We start from the raw sequence: 20,768 nt of genomic DNA on the forward strand, positions 1-20,768 counted from the left end.
ACCAATGATAAAACACAATCATTTCCAAGCTCCTTGACTAAATTAATCTAATTTTCAATTTTGATTATCATCACTGCTAAAAATAAAACCTTACATTTAAAAGGCACTTGTTCTTGAAGAGAGTGCCTAGCCTAATATAACGGGTGAATACAGTCCCTGGCTAATATTCTATTAGGACAGCAGGTATTCAGTCTGGTACGGAATATTCATAACCTAGAACTCCATTCTTGAAGCGCGTGGGTGGGGATCCTATTAAAAATGGATGGAAAAATCAATGAAAAAATAATGAAACGTTCGTAAATAAGTGAAAGCTCCCCTGCCTCCAGCGAAGTTTGCGGGTGCGCACGGTCACATCGGAGTGTTTCGGAGCAGCATCAGCTCCTCCCCTCTAGCCCACGCTCCTTTCTCTTTCACTCGGGTTGTGCAGGGGATAAGAGTGCTGGCGTCTCGCGCTCAATTTCAATTCTCCCACGCCCGCGGCAGCCTAGGGTACCAGGATTTCATCCGCGCGCGCCTCGGCACCTAAGTCACGCCTTAAGCGGGCAGTTAACCTTAGTCCAGCCAACCGCTGCCAAGCCGCTCTCAGCCTCGGCGCAGACCAGCAGCCCGCCAGGCCTGAGGCGGCTCTCGCGTTCCGAAGCGCCTCGGCAGTCACACCCACTGGCTGCGTGGTGACAGCTACCACGGCCGAGGAGGACAGCACAGTTGCAGCGCCGACAGGTGCAGCCGCCCGCCCCGGGCCGGGACCAGCGTCCCCGCCCGCCCCCGCGCGCACCACCTGTCGGACCGCTCAGCGCGCGGCTGACGGCGGACGCCCCGCCCAGCTCCTGAGGAGCCACGGCGGGGGCGGTCAGAAGGCCTCGGAGGATGAGACTTTTACCGGAGGGTGGGCCCCACGCAGGCGGTGTCAGTGCTCTCGATCTCCTGCAAGATCCGCTCGTGCTCCGGGACAGTGCCCAGACCCTCGCCGCTCTCCGCCATCTTGGCTAAGGAGCCGGCAAAGGGCGGCGCCGCGCGGACTGCGGGGACGAGCGGGGTGTGGCGCGAGCGTTTGGGGCGGGGAGCGGGGCGTGGTGCGAGCGTTTGGGGCGGGGAGCGGGGCGTGGTGCGAGCGTTTGGGGCGGGGAGCGGGGCGTAGCGCTCGGGGAGGCGGTGCCGGGGCTCACCGCGGGAGGAGGCGCGGGGGCGCACAACCAGGTCGGGATTCCCGCCCACTCCGCAGTCAGAGGAGCTGCAGGCTGCTGGAAACCGGGAAGGACTCTGCCCGCCGTCGCAGCTTAGTTTCCCCCGCGATGTACCCCTAGTTGTCGTCCAGTGACTGGCCTTTTGGCTTTGACGTATATTCTTGTATTCTGTGTGCCCAGCTGCTGCGCAGTGGGGGTACTGCAGTAGTGAGGGAGGTAGACAATCTATCGCAAATGATCTGTAATCTCCCAAATAATCTGTAGCTTTCTACGACAACGTTTAACAAGTGGGCCTGATGAAATGAGAGGAAGGAAAATGTGCACTCAAGAAAAGCAAAACTGTGTGTTGGTAATACGATTCATTTTTAAAATGAACCAAGAAGGTCCCAGTGACCAGCCTGACGATCCATGCTGGGTGGATCTCTGTTGCTGCTCTCATGAAGTTCACGGAGGCCAGTCAATTTGGAAGAAATTACAAACCCCAGAAAAATTAGATGTAGAGAAATTAAAAGACATTTTCTGATAAAGAGGCCTAAGGCGATGTGCAATTTCATGCCAAAAGTCCTTGAACCCAATTTTTTGTGTTCTCTGTGGGCTAGGATTGCAGTGGGAGGCGGCTCAGAGATGATGTGGAAAATATTGGAAGGAGGTGGACATCAGCGAGATGGGAAAGGGTGGCGGGTGGCCTGGGGAAAGGTACTAGTGTAGAAAAGAGTCCTGTTAATGGCATGTTTGTAAGATGCAGAGTAAACCAGTTTGTCATGTACAAAGCATCGGAAGAGGACGATTAATCAGGAACTTTAGTCCTAACCTGAAGGGCTGGCCTCCATTAATTCAGGGTTCTGAGTTTCCCTTCAAGTCAACCAAACTCTTCACTAACCAGCTGAATAACTCACCACCTACAGTGTGCTTTTACTTGAAGCCTGCCTCCATCCTCCTCCCCTCAAAATCTGGGAAGCAGTACTGCATAACAGTAACAAAATTCGTAAATAAAATCGGTAGCTTAAAACAACACACAGTTATTGTCTGTGGGTTAATTAGTTATAGTAGCATTAGAAAACTAATACAATATGAAACAAAAATATAAGTTAGAGACTACTATTAGTAGTAGTATTGTCATTTACAGATGGGGAGACTGAGCTACAGAGGGATTAGGTTCTTGCCCAAGGTTAGGCAGTGGTGAAGTGAAGGAACCAGGAATTAAATTGAGGACATCTGTCTTCAGAGCTCATGCTCTTAACTGTTATGCAGTACTGCTTCCCAGGATTTTGAGGGGAGGGGTATGGGGTATGGTATGTATGACTCTTTTTCTTTTTTCTTTTTATTTCTTTTTCTGAATTGATGCAAATGGTGTAAGAAATGATCATGGTGATGAATATACAGCTTTGTGATGATATTGTGAGTTACTGATTATACACCAAGAATGGAATGATCATATGGTAAAAATGTTCGTGTTTGTATGTTGCTATGTTTTAAAAAAATTAACAAATAAAAAAAAAGTCTTACATGGGTCTACTAGGCTGAAGCAGACCATTCTTCTGTAGTCACATCTCCCTCTGACTTTGGCCTCAGCTGGGAAAGGATCTACACTTTTAAGGACCCATGTGATTAGGTCAGACTCGCCCATATGATCTAGGATAGACCCCCCATCTCAAGTTCCTTAACCTACATCCCACCTCCAAGACTTAGTAGGTAGGACCCTATAAATGTTACCAATATACATAAATACCCTCCTTCTTATAAATCTGGAATCTCTGTCCTTCGTAAAAACTCATCCCAAATATTATCTCCTTCATGATGATTTCCCTAACTAGTCAGGACCTTTTCCAACAACTTCAGATTCAGATTCAATTTAGTGTATTTATCCACTCCTCGATGACTGTTTTAATAGCCTGCATTTGTTTTGTATAGTTCATTTTAATAAAATGTGTGGGGTATGTTTTTGTTCACTTGGCCTTAGGAAACAACACAGCTGAACTCAGTGCACACTGGCTTGGAAGACCGTGGAATCTTTTACAACCAACAGCTTATTCTACCCAGAAACCTCCTCACAGTCCAGTATGAAATCATATTTCCACTGCCTTGATGATACAGATCTCCTCTGGCAAATCCCCATTTCCTTGAGCTATGGGAATATACAGAAACCAAATACCTCTTCCCAAATCCACCAGTACTGTCACATATTGTTAAGGTCCTAGAGTTCAAAGGTGACCTCTTTTTTTTTTTCTTTTCTTTTTTAGTTTTTGAAGTTTCTCTTAGACCTTTTCCCTATCTCTTCCTATTCAAATCCGGGCCCCATGCCCTGCTCTGGGAAACCAGCACTGCTTAGCACTCCTCACATCAGGCCTGTTTCAACACCTGACCATAGAGATTACCTCAACATAAGCAGCAGTATCTTCCCCACAATTCAAGACGAGATAAAAGGAAGTTCATTCACCACTTCTCCTTCTGAAATAGCTTTTGCTGGTTCTCTCTGTTCCTTCTAGAGGTCCACACATATTTGAAGGCTTTTCTTAAGAATTTAAAGCTAAAAGGTATGTGGATTTGAATCATGGATATAGATAGAATCACAAAAGTACGCTCCTCCCAAAAAGCCTATTCTAAAGTAATAACAGTTCTAAAAAACCCCAAAATAAAGAATGTCAGCTATAGGTGCAAACAAAAGCCATAAGAGCTATTTATTGAACACTAAGCCCTTTTCACTATTTCATTTAATCTTTATCACATCCCTGTGGGGTAAACATTATCCCCAATTTAATTTGAAGAAACTGAGACTTAGAGAGGTTAAATCACTTGTCCAAGACACATAGCTAGTGAACTAGTGAGCTGGAGAGGCTGGGATACAAACAGAGCTATTAACCAGTTCCTGTTTTTCCAGCTAATAAATAAGTTAGCCAAGAGGAATGTTCCAATGTGGTTTTACCCAAGGTAATAAATTATTTAATCAGTCTGGTCTGAGGAGGTTGTAGGTAGTAGAACACACACAAGCAGAATGCACAAGCAGAATGCACAAGCATGTAGAGTTATTTTTCTGACATTGGGTAGTGACTCCCAGAGATACAACCATAATCTTTCTTCAGGACTCCTGGAAAGGGAAAAACACACCAGGAAGATTGGCAGGATAGGAGATATACTGTGTGCCCACTATGAAACCAACCAGCAAAGTAAGGATTTAACCTATAAACTCTTAGTCATTACCACCATGTATTTTGAGCCACTTGTCTAGAAACTAAAAACCTATGAGAAAGCGCCTCCTCAGAAGGAAGTTCTCCATCGTAGGGTACTTCTGCCCTGATCTGGCATTTCACTGCTTGAGTTCAAATGCCAACTCATCTCTTACTAGGTGTGGGGCATAAAGGAGGTTACTTAACTTGTCTAAACCTCAATTTCTTCAAGTGTGAATTAGGCTAATAGTCCCTTGCTCACTAAATTGTGTGGGGATTAAAGGAGATTATATATATGTATTAAATTTAGCCCAGAATTCAGTCAACATTAGATTGGAGACTATGATTTTCAGGCATTTGTTATTAAACCAGGCAGTCCAGCCTTTAGATTGCTCTTTGATAAAATAAAAATTAAAACCAGACTCATAAATGTACTTTTTTTCATCATTAACAACATATCCTGCTTTTGTATCGGGGTGCTCTGAGCCTGAACCTGGCCCCATTATCTTCCGAATGCTTGATGGGTGGAAACTGCCTGAAATTTTGTTTCCTGCAGTTGTTGAAGGAGAAACAGGAACACAACTTTCTGTTAGATTCTTGTTTCCAGATCCACTTCAGCTAGCTCTCTAGATCATGCCTTTGTAAGTCCAGTGCCTCTTCATTATCCTTAGGACAGCAGTGCTCATCCTTTGGGGCATATACTGTGGTGGTGAACAAATCGCTGAGTCTGTCTCTACCTCCAGCTACTGCAGCTGCCACTTGAGTCAGACACAAGGACAATGTTTGTATTGTTCACTGTCCAGCCCATGCCTTGCACAGAGTAAGTGCTCAATCAATATTCATTTTTTTCATTATAATTAGAGATGTTGTGGGTTCACAGAACAATCATGCATAAAATACAGGATTCACATATACCTCCTCACTACCAACACCTTGCATGCGTGGAACATTTGTTACAATTAATGACAGTGCACTTTTATAATTGTGCTATTAATTAAAGCCCATGGTTTAACTTAGGGTTCACAGTGTAGTGTAGTTACATGGGTTATTTTTTAAATTTTATTCTGTTTAATCATAGTCAGATATATATTTCAGTGCTGTTGATTGCATTCACGATGTGGTGCTATCATCATCCCATGCTTTACCAAAACATTTCCATCCTTCCAAATAGTAAGTCTATAGATTTTAAACCTTAACTTCCCATTCTCTATCCCCACCCTGTCCCCTCATGATCTGTATTCTAGATTCTGACTCTATAAGTTTGCTTATTCTATCAGTCAGTATTTCTTAAATGAATAATCCAATAATTCTAATGTTAAGCTTCATGTTGTAAAACATGTCTCATAAGATAGGGTATCTCTCCTGGACCAGATAAGGCCTGAAACCTAGAGGGCCCAGCCTCTCCAGAATATCAGCTAGTTCCATTTCCCTACCCAATATTATTGACAGCCCCTTCCAACATGAAAAAGTTAGAATGGCCAGAGCCCAAATACTTCTAAAGAGAGGGATAGAAAGATCAAAGGTGATGGTGGTGTTATGCAGAGACGATAAGATTTAACAAATGAATATGATTGCTGAATCATTAAATTGATATCTCTTTTAGTCTCCAGTAGCTTAAAGCAGCTAGCAGTAAAAACCTAAAATTGTGGAACTGTAACTCATACCAAACTCTGAAATCTGTTCTACAACTAATTGTATGATGTGCTTTGAAATTTATTGCTTTTTTATATACATTTTATTTTTCACAAAAAAGAAAAAATGTTGATTGTGATGATAAAAAATATTTATTCCTTCTAGCCTCCTATATTCCGGAGCAGCTAGACGGAAAAATCTGAGATGATGGCATGGTAGCCCATGACAAACTCTGGGATCTATCCTGTAAATACTTGTTGAAAACTATTGCTTTTTTCTTTCTTTACTTTGTATATATGTTGTATTATATAAAATTAAAAAGTTAAAAAAAAAAGAGAGAGATAGGTATGTCTCTACAAAAGGATTCCCCTCCTCAGCCCTAGGAACCCTATAGCAGACATCTGATCATTCTTGTCTTAAAACTTTGCTAATATCATTCAGATGTTTCTTAAAGAGTTTAAGCGCCCTTGTTATATAATTGTAGAACTATGGCAAAGGGTAAACTATAGGCAATCTTTATACATTGACTCTACAAACCTAACCCTTCCTGTGCCATGTAGCCACTAATTCCCGGTGCCCAGAGTGCAAGCTACTCCAGTCCCACCTTCCTCATGTAGTGACCCCAAGTGGCCACATACGGTAAGTACAAGAGAACATGAACAAAGCAAAAGTATAGGGCCAGGTCTCTTGATGATTCCTAAAGCAAAACCACCAAATCCAGGAATCTGCTATTCCATAAAGATCTGCACGCAGTGGAGAACAATAGAAGGAAATTTGAAATTGAAGCCAAATAATCTTTTACTGAAACATGGGCCAGTCCTCAGAGGAGTTTAAAAGTAATTAGCCCCAGGTTCTATTAATTCAACAACTATTTTTATTGAATACCTGCTATGCCCTGCCTAGTGCTAAGCCCTCAGATAGGGCTGGCTCATAAGCATGTGACCTGTGCAGCTGTGCTTGGTTTAATGCTCTGCCATCACCATCCTGAAATGCTTGATCATTTTCGAACAAGAGTCTACATTTTTATTTTGCATTTGTCCCACAAATTATATAGCTAGTCCTGCCCTTAGAACAATGTCCTTAAAGTACCATTAGCTTGCTCATTCCAAATCTAAACATTTTAAAGTCCACTGAGCAACTAAAGAGCTCCATTCTCCCTCATCTCTTCATTACCCCCAACCCTACCTCCCCCAGAACTTGCAAACCCAACTATTTTCTTTCTCTTTTTACCTTTGTTCTCTTTGTTGTTGGTTTTTTATTCTACATACTGCTCAATGCACTCTCTATTCCTCACGCTTTCCCACACTTTGCTTTCCCTTACTGCCCTTTGTCCCTCTCTTCTCACTTGTCCTGTTTTTCTTTCTCTTATCCCTGCCAAACAGGTGTAGAAATATAACAAGTGTAATGAAATGGAACAATAATATTGATAACAATAGCTGACATTTACCCCGGCCACTCTCTGTAACATAGCATCCTTGTACCTCCCTATCCCTTACCATTTTGTTATTTTTCATAGCACTCATTCCCACTTTTTAAATTTATTTCTGGCTCCCCTTGCTAAACATAATCTCCCTGTGTATAGAGAATTTCCAGGTCTTGATCTTGTTATAACTTCAGCACCTAGAACACTGCCTAGCACGCTGTCGAGTTAGCTTAAGTATTTATTTACAAAGTGAATGAGTATTTACGTATGCAATGTTTCTAAATATATTTCATGCCTAATACATGTAAGTCCTTACAACAGCTCTATTAGTAATAATAAAGATGGAATTTGAACCCAGGTTTTGGTTCTAGAGTCCATCCACTTAAAGAGTAAATAAACAAAACTGTCTCCTAGGTTGAAATACTTGGTTCCCAAATTTAAAAATATTTTAAAAGTTTTCTCAAGTGTTGCAATTCAGAGCAAACAGCAAATAGTATCACTTAAATGTCCAGCAAAAATTTGGCAACTACAGCCCACTAATATCAGGGAACCCGCCGCAGATGCAGCAAGCATCGGATGTGGTTGGGCCTGCATTTATGTCTGAACAATTTTTCTGTATTCCATTTTATATCTGCAACACTACACCATTATCAGTAGAAATTAAATGAGGTCATGATATTGCATCAGTATACAAAAATACTAGTAAGCATGATAAAGGATATCTCTCTCCCCAAATTTTATGCAGCTGAAATAACATTTACATTCCTCAATATTTCCCCTTGCTCAGAATTTCATGATGTTGCTTGTTTACTCAAGGTTCTAAAGTACATATTTATTAAATTATACTGGAATATATATCTTAATTTAAATTAGGCATAATAATAGTGATATTTAATACTTATTGAGCATCTATTATGTGCCTGGCAGACATGTTGCTAAGCACTTCATATGTACTAACCATTTGAGATTTGGTATTATAGTTTCAGTACTATAGTTTCAGTAACTAAGGCTAAAGTCATACAACTAGTAAGTAGCTAAATCAGATTCAAATCTAGACCTTTCATCTTAGTCAATAAGCTTATGGCATATGCTTTAGTAGAAATCTTACATTCCTAAAGTTACAAACAACAAAGGCATTCTTGAATATCTAAGGCTGAACTTAACTAGTTACATATTATCTTATTATGCCATCCTAAGATTTTACAGTGTACACAGTTTAGTTTTACATTGTTTTTTTTTCAAATGTGTCCTGTACTTTTCTAAAAGCATGTTATCTTCATTCCTAAAAACACTGAAGTCAAAGAGATATAATATCCTGTTTGCTGTTAAACTGGTAAAACTTCATAGTCAGCTTTTGGAAAAGAGCCCAAGAGAGTCTGTGAATACAAGTGTAAAACAATTATGTTATCAGAAAACAATTACAAAAATTTCTTCTGGTACGTCATCCTGTACAATTCCCTTTCCTCCTGTTTTTCCCAGCCTCTGCAAGGCCTTCTTTGGATATGCCTCCTCTCTCTACCTCCCACTAAATTCCACTTGCCAGTCCCCTCCAATGTGTCTATGATTTTCGTATCTCAGTTGGATTTAGCTATAATGACAAGATAGGCTGTGATTTCTGAGCACAAATCAGTTCAGACTTGCAATCCCCAGACCACAGCAGCCATCACTAATTGATCAAAATCATCCCCAACTTCAGAATTCAGGCAACTATTATAAATCCATCAGGGTGGATATGCTGGCTGAGACCTATTGACCATCCTTATTCAAGGAAGTTGGTAATGCTGAGCGAGACTCATACTAAAATTGTGGTTTCCTTTAGTGAAACTCCAGACAGCCATTGAGCCTACCGAGAACAGGCACGCCCTCTAGAGGAGAAAGCTGGCCAGGAACCAGGCATACCCAGGCCAAATGGGATCTTCAGGATGTGACCAAAAACCAGTTTGAGAAAATCCGGTGGGAATTAGCATATGGTTATAACATGATGGAAATAATGATGCCCAGGACAATAAGATTAGGGCAGTAAAACGAATTCCAGACCCCACCTGCAGCGAGTTTGAGCCTACTCATACTCGGCCAGTCAGGACATTTTGAATGCCTGAAGCTGTCTGCAAGCACTAGCAGCAGATCATTTTTTACGTTTTTCCCTATTCGCTTAAGTTCTATCGCCACCTACATTTAGATTATACCAAATTCCACTTTTCCACCCTGGATTTTTATTTCCCATTTACAGATACACATTTTCATATTCCCCAATTACATATAATTATTTTTAATATAATTATGTATATATATTTAAATTAGATTAGTTACAGGCTTACAGAAAAATCATGCAGGAAGTACAAAGTTCCTATACACCCTGTTCTCACACACAGTGTCCCCTATTATTAATATTTTACATTAGTGTAGTGTCTGTTACAACTGATGAAACAATATTATTATAATTATGCTATTAACCCTAGCCCACTGTATACAATAGGGTTTACTCTTTGTGTTGTACAGTTCTATGGGTTTAATTTTGATGTGGTAACAAACACAACGTGAAATTTCCCAAATTGCAAATACACAATTCAGTGGTGTTAAGTATGTTCACAAAGTGTGCTTCCATCCACAACATCCATTGCCAAAACTTTTCCATAACCCCACACAGAAATTCTGTACCAATTAGCTCCCCATTGCCCTCCCCCACCCAGCCCATAGTAACTTGTATTCTAGTTTCTGACTCTATGAATCTGCATATTCTGCTTATTTAATAGAAGTGAGCGCATACAGTATTTGTCGTTTTGCGTCTGGCTTATTTCACTCAGCACGATGCCTTCAAGACGCATCCATGTCGTCACATGGATCAGAATTTCATTACTTTTTACAGCTGAATAATACTCCATTATATGTATATACCACATTTTGTTTATTCTTTCATCTGTTGATGGACACAGACTGTTTCCCTCTTTCGGCATTTGTGAAGGATGCCACTATGAACATGGGCGTGCAAATATTTGTTCAAATGCCTGCTTTCAGTTTTTTGGGGTATATACCTAGAAGTGGGATTGTGGATCAGATGGTAATTCTGTGCTTAACTTTCTGAGGAATTGCCACAGCAGCTGTGCCATTTTACATTCCTACCAACATTGTACGAGGGCTTCTATTTCTCCACATCCTCGCAAGCACATTATTTTCCATTTCCTAGTAGCCATTCCAGTGGGTGTGAGATGTTATTCCAATTCAATATTTATAGCTGCCTGAGATGTGTTTTGTGGATGTTTCATTGGCCACACAAAGTATGGAGCATTTCAGCTCTCTTCTAAATCCCTCTCTCCTTCAAATCTAATACTTTGGGCAACGTTACCATTTCGACATATAGAATGAAAGTGACATAGGACCTCAGAATAATCTGATTCCTGTCTATTTTTCCAACAAAACAAAAAAGAAGGCCAAAAGAGTTGACCTAAGGGCCCTTTGTGGGAAATCAGGCAGGAGACAGACTGGGCCATCTGGGGAAAGCTTGCTTAGGGAGAAGCCAACTATGAAGTCAGGAAGTGAAGGAATGCAGCTTGGGAAGGGTGAAGGAGACTATGGGCCAATGACAACTCTCGACCTTCTTGGTCTCAACATCCCTATCATGACACCACAGATAGAGGAGACTCATTCTCCCAGATAATGTGTGCAGCTGAGTGTGCCAGGAAGGCTTGGGCACTTCTGTAAAAGAAAAGCTGTTTAGTCCCCCTTAAGCAGCATTGGTAGGCACCATCTCTGAGTCACTGGGCTCTCTGAGCTCACTCTGTTGGAGAAACACACCCATCTGGCACAGATCTGAACACAGACACTTTAGATTCCCTACCTGAAAAATAAAGTGGGCAGGGACAGTAGTGAACAGTTCATGATTTTACACCAGGAAATATTTGTTGAAGCTATGCCTTTCTTCCATAAGAGGGAAAAATGAACAGAACTTTCCATTGTTCTCTCTATCCCAATTCCCAGGTGCAGGGTTCTCCCTGGAAATGTTTCTTATATTCTTTGCTCCATCTTCTCAATGCTCAAGCCCTTCCCCCTCCTTCCCCTTACAGGGCCTCAAGGCAGGGCCTTTGTAGTTCTGGCAGCCATGCTGCCTCCAGCCAAACCCCTTTACCACCCTCTCTATCCTAAGAGCTTGTAGTTCTTAAAATACTTCCACCTCCTCCTCTTCTTCACTGAAATGACATATTCTCTCAGTACTGCCTCCTTTCTTTTGTGTCACAGGTCACCATTAGATCCTAAGATGATATAAATTAGTTCAACATGTATTTATCTAGCCTATATGCCAGGCAATGTGGAAATGTCTGCAGAGTATACTGAACTATAAGACATAAGCTCTGCCTTCAAGAATCTTCAGCCTGGAGTCGCTATAACATAATGCGCACACGCACGCACACACAGACACACACACACACACACACACGTGCACACTCATCCAAGTGAGGCAGAATAAATACTCTGACTCTACGGGGCTTAAAAGGAGGGAGTAGTCACACCTGATTGGGAGATCAAGAAAGGCTTCATAGAAGAAAGAGGATATAAGCTAAGCCTTACAAAATGGGTAAGATTTTGGCAGGCAGAAATAAGAGTGAAAAATAATAAAGGAAAGGAACTATTGTACCTGGAGGCAGAAAATCTCACAGCATATTATCAAATAGTAAATAGGGTAGTTTGACCAAAATGTAAGTCTCTCCTTATTTTCTATACCTCATATTTGGCCACATGAGCTGATGTGTTCCATAAGAGCAGTGGAACAGAATAGTTGACATTGGGTTATCAGTCGACCTGCAGAAGTATCTGTGGAAAGGCCAGCCTAAGAAGTCTTCATCTAATAGAATGATTAGCGCCTCCGTTTAGGAAAACTAATTTAGGTTAATACTGTGCCAGGTAATAACTTGTTAGGAGTTCTGAGACTCCATTCTGTCCTCCAAAATCACATTTGTGTTTTAACAGTGGCCTTTGGAAAAGAGTTCTCATCATTTGTTAGATAACAATGCTGACAGTGGGCATTGCAGGCCATGGGGATGACAGGGCAGCAGCTGGGGAAAATAGATGTGCAGTCTCCACTGTTGTGGGTGGTGCTGGGAGAGTACTGTGGCACTCAGATCTGCTTCTCTACTTTAGGGAGATCAGGTACAAGATTGATAACAGGGTTATTTTTACTGAGAATAGAGGGAAGAGAAGATCCAGGAACCAAAGCAAGGAAGTCAGGTCCAGTGCTAGACCAAGATTAGCTGAGAGGATAATGAAGGAAGAATGAAATCTGTAGGTATTGGCCAGGTTGTGGGACCAGGGGAGAGCTGGGGAGAGTCAAGGATTGAAGGCTGAGGGCTCAGAAACAGTCACTGCAGCAGAGGCAACAATAACCGAACACATCCAGGCCCCTTCTCTCATTTCCCTTTAGACTATTCCCAGTCATCAGACAAGTGCCCAAGCCTTAGAGGATGCTGGTACAGTATCAAGAATGTTCCATATAGGAAAAAAATATTGAGCTTCCCATTGGTAAACAGTCTTAGTTTCTTCTACCTACTTTATCAATGGGATAAAAATTAACCACCTTCCAAAGTTTGTTCACAATACTCAGGTAAGATGAAGGTGTATGAAACAGTTATAATGGACTTGTCATTGTTTTGAAACATATTTCTAAAGACCTCCAATAATCAACCAGTAAATCTCAATAGCTTGCCATGCTCCCAATACTGCCTCAGGCCCTTTGAAGAGATTGAAACTATGTTCAATGCAGAACCAAATTTAAATATTCAGGAGAAATTTATTCAGATTTAAGCTGTTGGTTGATTTCAAAGCACTTGGTCCTGATCTTTCTGAAAATGAGGAGATACTACCAAAACAAAAAAAAAAAACAAAAAACAACAGAAAAAAAACCTTTCCCTTAATCTACCGATATCAATCAACAAATATTTATTGACTCTCACTATCACATGCAGTGATTGTCACCATGTTCCCACACTGATAGGTGTCAGATGCAGACAGATTTTACAGAGAAAATGAAATTTTAAAAGCTGCCCTTTTAACACAAAGATAAATGGTCCTTCTTGAAGTATGCAAATTAATACCCGTATCACCAAAGAAGCTATTTTTAAATCTTATGTAAAATTAAGAAATACCAAGCCGAGAGGTCTCCACATATTCGAGAGAGCAGCAACAATACAAATACACACTGTACATTTTTTTTCCCTACAGCTCATCTCCACGCAGATATAAATTGGTTTCATTGATATGTCTGATTGTGCTGGAAATTTTTCACTAAGTGATCTTTCAGAGAAAACAATTGAAACTTCATATAAATGGAGATGGAATATTTGGAGATGGCATGAGGCCCTTCTTGATTACTTGAAAGTCATTTATACTTGTTAAGCTTCTGGTAATGAGTCAGAAAACAAACATAATGTAAAAACAAATGGATCATTTATTATAATTTCTCTAAGGTTAAGAAAATTTTGAAATTAGGTGTATTTTTCAATAATAAAATAATATTTATTATTTCTTCAATAAGATTTTAAAATTTTGTTTTAGAAACAAGTATAAAATGAAGTGAAAAGGACTACCTTATCACCACTAAAGCAGAAACAATCAAATAATAAATGAACCCTACCTTAAAGTAGCTTCAATGGGCAGCTCAAAAGACTGAATCTCAGCCAGGACATTCTCATAGGTTTGATCTGTGTCTTCCTCCAGCATTGTTCCACATGCCCCCCTGATTTTCCAGCTGCAGAATCTGATTTTGAGTGCAGAGCAATTGTATTTTATAAAATAAATGTACTTTTTCTTATAGTTATTATAAGGATTCTCTGTTCACCCAAAGTAGTAGCAAAAACTGAGCTCACTATCTGACTTCATGCTACAAAGCTCTTGCTTCCAAGAATGTTGCACAGCTGTTGCTGTCCTGTCTCTACTTACAACATTTTACTTATTATTAACCTTGACACAGTTCAGAAAGTTCTTCCTAATGCCTGCTATATTTATTCACATGTTTCTCAAAGACTGTAACTATGAAACTCAGTAGGAACACTTGTACTATAAAAATTAAATACAACTGATTTGTTAGAACTTGTATTTTAACATAATTTGTGCTAAATACCTAATTAAAGCTATACTCCAAGCTATCCCTGCAAATATGCTGTTGCCTGCAAACTCAAGCAGATAACTAGTTCAGGAAAAATGTAACATCCTATGGAATGTGATTTCAAGGTTACCAGGCTAGTATTTCTCTGCTCCCCGTTCCCCTTTGTATCTCCACCTTAGTCACTGCTGTGTGAGGGTTCTCCACTGAAAGCCATTTCTTCTTTTATTTCCTGTTCAAGTACCAGTGCTCCTGAAGGCAGTTAGATTTGAATCCTCATCAGTCACTTAATACTCACTGCAAATGCGTTCCCCAGATTTTTCCTGCAGAATGGGTTTTGCTGGGGAAATAGTAAAAGCATGAAGTTGCCAGGATGTTAAAGCGGTTGGGTGCCACCAAGAGGAAGAAATAGTGCAAGCACTGGAGGTCCAAAATATCAAGGGAAAATGTGGCCTACAGCCAGCCCCAAGCAGACCTAAAGAATTAAACAGGCACTTTATTTCTTATTATCACTTACACTAGATATTCCTGAACCTCTGACTTTAACCTCATGCTTTCTTTCCCAGTACTAGAAAGTGGATATTTAAAGGGATGAGTAGTAATAGGCATATGAATTCTTACATATGAAAAACTTTATCAGGTTTTTTTTAGTATTGCTTTGAGAAAAAAATTGAAGTTCTTCCTCCTAAAAATGTAGTATTCAAAGCGTGATATAACCACAATGTGTCATATAATGCATCAGTTCTTCACTCTTCCCTGCATCTCGGCCCTTGTCAATTCCTCACTTTAGGCAGAGCGTCCTTCTTTACCCCATGAATTTGGGCTTGGCTACATGACTTCTGCTGGCCAATGATAGGTAAGCTGTAATGACGGTGTGTGAGTTCCAAGCACAGGCTTTTTAAGGCCTTGCTTATTTCCATTGGATGTCTTGCAACTGCAGATCTGTCTAAGGCTTTTAATTTACTCCAAATTATCAGATTATTTAAGAGCAGAAAGTCTATCTGATCCTTTTTTTTTAACCTTTGAAGTAATTCTTGTAAGAATTTATTTATATTTCTAGTGTTAATCAGTGGGACACACATATCTACACAACCCTTTTAAGGAAGATTTTTGTTTTTGTTTTTGTTTTTTTGGCACATGCAGGCTCTGGGAATTGAACCTGGATCTCTGGCATGGCAGGCTAGAATTCTACCACTGAACTACCCTTGCACTGCATTTGATTCATTTTTATATTCCCCATAATATTTAACACATTGTCCTGTATACGGTAGGTGTTCCAGAAATGCTTATTGAATGAATGAATGAATGACAGTGAAAACTATAATCTAAGAGTGCTCTGCCTTTTGAGGAAATTTGGGTCCAAATTGTAAAAACATGACAATTCCAGGTTGAATTTATCAGAATCTAAGAATTCATAAATTCGTGATGAGAAATCACTCTTGCCTAAGAGTGTTGGTCATCCCTAGGGTACAATGTAGAGAACAAATTCATAGGGAATGCTACATACTCATGTACATATGTCTGTAAGGACCCATCCAGCCCTGAATGTCACATAATTGAAAAACTGGTTTTCCTCCTCACACACACTAAACTTTCATCTTGAAAATTTTCAAACTTACAGCAAAGTTACAAGAAAAAGGGCGGGCCACAGTGGCTCACTGGCAGAGTTCTTGCCTGCCATCCCGGAGACCCGGGTTCATTTTCCAGTGCCTGTCCATGTTAAAAAAATTACAAGAAAAATACAATGAACAGCCTTAGAGCCTTCATCTGATTCACCAGTTGTTAACATCTTGCCACATTTGTTTTTTTCTTTCTCTTTGTTTTTGCAAGGAAATTTTATAATACAGGCATATACCTTAATAAATATATATAAAGAGAGAGAAAACTGTATTAATTTAAATAGAGTATTTTTAGAATAGCATAACACTATACTATAAAATAGTGTACAATAGTAAAAACCCCCAAAAGTTTTGACTTATTGTTACTATGTGACCCTGTTCCCACTACATGAGGCCATCATCCTTCTTAGATACAGCCAGCCCCACAAGGAGAGCCACGCACGGTCTCCTAGACCCTTGGATGTTTGCCTCCTATTTCCTTAGCTTTCCCCACCTCCCCTCCTCTCCCACCCGACTCTCTTCTGCTCCTCCCACTTCTTTTAAGTGAATGTTCTCTCAGCCTCTTACTTTCTTCTACACTGTATAAGGCAAAGCAACAACTTCCTGTTTCCACTGGCCACAGCAGCATTTTCCTTTTTTTCAAAACTTTCTTTGAGTGCCATTTCCTGCCGGAAGTCCGCTCAGATTGAATGAACAGTAGAGGACTGCCTGCTGTAAGTAACAATCAGAAAAACAACCTCCTCTGTCCCATAATGTGACGACAAATATCACCAAATAAGGAAAACAAAAGGAGGAAATGGAAAAATTTTTAACAGCTATATTCCAAGATACCTACAAAAGAGAGTGATGTATGTGGCTGGAAGGCTCCCAGCCTCCACGCCTGGCCTCTCCTCCCAGCTGCAGCTCAAACTTCTTGACTGCCTCCTAGAATCACACCTGACCACGTCACGAGAAATATTAGCGACCCTAGGCCAATGGTTTTCCACTGGATGATTTTGCTGCCCACACAGAGGGAAATGTCTAGAAATATTTTTGATTGTCAGAATTGGAACTGGGTACTACAAGTATACCTAGTGCATGGAAACTAGGAATGCTGTGAAACAACAGTTCTCCACAACAAAGAAGTATCAGCCCAAAATGTCAATAGTGCCAAGGTCGAGGTATCCTTCCCTAAGCTGATCTTTGGGACTCACCATCAGCCATGCTTAATGGTTGATGTAGCCCTGTGCCTGGGCCCGTCTCTGAGACTTTTTCTTCCTTTTCTATAACTAAGTCTCTGTTTTATTAGTCTGCTGAGTTCCTCACTCCCTCTGGAACTAGAAAACCATCTTTTTTTTTTTTTTAAGTAAACTGTTCATTCAGATAAAAACTCCATCAGTCTTTTGCCTTTCTCCCTCATCCAAACTAGAATTCCAGTCTCCTTGCTCTGTACTGGGACCACCAGAGGGAAGTTTTATGTTCATGGGTTTCATCAGCATAGATAACCCTTCTCCAGTTTGTAGTTTCTAGAAAATAGATTTGAGAGCTTAGGGCAAGGTGGCCCAGAAGGTAGGAGAAGGGTACCACAAGGAGGTGGCCTAGCCCAGCAAATATCACCTAGTTTTCAGTTCTGTTCAGAGCCTTGGTAGAGTGTGGGTTCCATTCTCCCACCCGTATCTTGCGCCTTCCTTTGGGAGTAGTTCTTTCCCCTTTTGGTTTATATATCTTGATGAGTCCATCACCACCACCATCATCATCATCACCACCATAAATGTCAGGAAACTAGGAATAGAAGAGAATTTCTTCAAAATGATAAAGAGTGTCAACCAAAAAGCCCACTGCTAACATCTTACTTGGTGACAAAATATCAAATGTTCCCCCTCAGTTCAGGAAAACAAGATGTTTACCATCCTTATCTCTGCTCAAAATTGTTCCTGAAGACATAGCTAGTACAATAAGGCAAGATAAAGAAAAGAAGGTATAAATATTGGTAATAAAGAATAAAAACGCACACTTGCTGATGTCATGATTGTATACATAGAAAATTTAGAAAAATCAACAGATAAAGATAACGAGTGACTTTAACAAGGTCTCTAGATTTAAAGAAAATGCATATCTATATAACAGCAACAAATAATTAGAAAATGAAACAAAATATTGATATCATTTATAATAGCATCAAAACACATCAAAATATCTAGGAATTTGACATGCTACCTGACTAGAACTTGATGGTCTGTCTCGTAGGCCATGGGTTAAAGTGCCAACAAGGCCATAGCATGTTCAGAAATCTCAAGGCCCAGAATTTCAGAAAGACAGAACTAGGGTTACCAAATTCAATGGGGTCAGAGGGCGTCACTGAGTTGGGGGCCTGAAAGATGAAAATAAAAGAGAATCAGGAGCAGCCAGGGTGTGGAAACTCCTGAGAAATTACCGAAAATGGCATTTAGCTTTTGCAACTAACTTTTAAGGACCAATTTGGTAGTTTTAAGGGTCAGAGGTGATGCCACAGGGAGGAACAGTTCTTCACGTTACAAAACATCATCTGCCTTTGACATTCTGCCTTATCACAAAAACCCAACAGTGTAAGTTGAAAATTGGGACACTGTGTTGCACGAGTATTTTCCACTTCCTCCCATAGAATCAAAACGCGAACTTCTAATACCCTCAGTGTTGAGCTGCGTCTTAGCTGGCCCACATTCCCTTGACTGACATTGTCTCTAAGCAGCAACCGTGCGCTCCGAAGCCAGAATTGCCTCTGGTGCTGGCATAGGGAATCACCTGTTTTTTGTTTTTTTTTTTTTTTTGGCTTCTCTCCATCTCTTCCTTTCTTCCTCTCTGTCTTCTATTTTAATCTTCAGAGGCATCAGATACTTGATTTCTACACCTACTTTCTTTGGTTTCTTATCCAAATAATCACTTTTTTTATTACACACACAAGCACATGCCAAACACACCTTCTCTAAAAGAATAGCCTTTTAAAATTGGAAATATTTTTGGAGGCCTAAATTGAGGCCAAGGAGTTGTTTTTTAATTGCCCAAGATTTTCTCATTAGCAGCAAAACAGAGAACAGAATGCAAACCTCCTGATTCTTAGGCCAGTGCTCTCCCACTGTACTGATTCTGGCTTTCTTTTAACTATAACCCACCATGACTAGCATCTTTGGTGAACAAAGAAAGATATCTTAACAGAGATAACAAACCATTTTAAATGAATACCTACTTACTTACCAATTAATATATGCCAGACACTGTTCTAAGAAATTTACAAATATTAACTCATTTAATCCACACAACAACTCTATGAGGTGGATATTTTTATTAACATCTACATTCATAGAAGGAAAAACTGAAGCAAAGGGAAGCTAAATAACTTGTCTTGGGCCACTGAGCTGGTTAGGGGCAGAGCTAGGTCCGGAACTCTGTATTTAACCACTACCTTAAGTTGTCTCTAAGACATATGCATAATGCTGACCATGCAGCATATTAAAGAAAGAAACATACTCTAACCTAAAAATATTTAGAAGGGAAAATGTGAAGTCCCATACATGAACTTGAGGTTTTTAACTCATTCAATATTCAATACCTACTTTGGGACACATAGTTACAGAACTATGTAAGAGAACAAAAGCATCCATAGAAGAGAGGACATTTGGAGAATTGAAGGGTGGGGCTATTTGCACATCCAGGTGAGAAGGGACTCAAGACCAGGTTATATAAAAAGGAGCTGGGGGTCAGGCCATGATGGCTCAGCAGGCAGAGGTCTCGCCTGCCATACCAGAGGCCCAGGTTCGATACCTGGTGTCTGCCCATGCAAAAAAAAGCAATCGGGGGTAACAGAGACATCTAATCTGGTGGGAGGGCATGGCCAAGTGAGAATGTAGCTGGTCTGAGACAAGGCTGGAGATGGAGAAGCACAGTGCTTTGTAAGTAATGGGTAGTCATTACATCTTTAACCATGATACTACCTTTGTCTTACAAAGCCTATCTAGTAATAGTTAAAGTTGTTTTAGTTATATTCATATCGTTTCAACATCAGGAAATCTTTTGAAATATTCAGCCAATTTTTAAAACTGTAGCATTCTTGATTCCAGGAAACTCATGGCAATGTGGCTTGATATTTGAAAGTCATTGTAGCTGTTGTTTAGTTGCTGTATTTATATGCTGTAAGGCAAGGTCACATGTCATTCTTTTTCCATGTAAATATCCCATTATTGCAACACCATTCGTTGAATTTTTTTGTTTGTTTGGTTTTTGCTTGTTTTCGCTTGTTTGTTTTGGGAAGTGCATGGACCAGGAATCAAACCTGGGTCTCCCTCATGGCAAGTGAGAATTCTACTACCGAACTGCCCTTGCACCCCCTGTTGTTTTTTAATCTATGGCATTGTGGTTTCACCAAGCCATTCTTTATTTTTCCTTCCTTCTTCAAAATTCGGAATGTAATATTTCACTAACAAAAACGTTTTTGTCTTTCAGTATTATTTATTTCTCAATAAACTTATTTCTGTTTTTTTTAATGGAATTTTTTTTATTAATTAAAAAAAGAATTAACAAAACAATTAGAAATCATTCCAATCTACATGTACCATCAGTAATTCTTAATAACATCACATAGTTGCATATTCATCATTTCTTAGTACATTTGCATCGATTTAGAAAAAGAAATAAAAAGACAAC

General features: G+C 40.1%; 1 protein-coding gene across 7 annotated transcripts in view; it reads right to left on the bottom strand.

Moving 5' to 3' along the window:
* The window catches only part of EXOC6 (exocyst complex component 6), a 250,477-nt gene extending 236,143 nt beyond the window's left edge, over window positions 1-14,334 (bottom strand). For 3 of the 7 annotated variants that reach the window (XR_013161620.1, XR_013161621.1, XM_077125414.1), the window contains exon 1: window positions 881-1,018. Coding sequence is in view for 5 of the 7 variants with exons in the window: in XM_077125414.1 (XP_076981529.1) it covers window positions 881-981 (101 nt within the window). In the remaining 2 variants the exon portion in view is untranslated. Of the gene's footprint in view, window positions 1-880; window positions 1,020-14,025 lie in introns of those variants that run through there. The other 4 variants (XM_077125415.1, XM_077125417.1, XM_077125416.1 and 1 more) reach the window with 4 other exon arrangements.
* Window positions 14,335-20,768: the final 6,434 nt, after the last annotated feature.

This window comes from Tamandua tetradactyla, chromosome 13 (assembly GCF_023851605.1).
Source record: "Tamandua tetradactyla isolate mTamTet1 chromosome 13, mTamTet1.pri, whole genome shotgun sequence".
Taxonomy (NCBI): domain Eukaryota; kingdom Metazoa; phylum Chordata; class Mammalia; order Pilosa; family Myrmecophagidae; genus Tamandua; species Tamandua tetradactyla.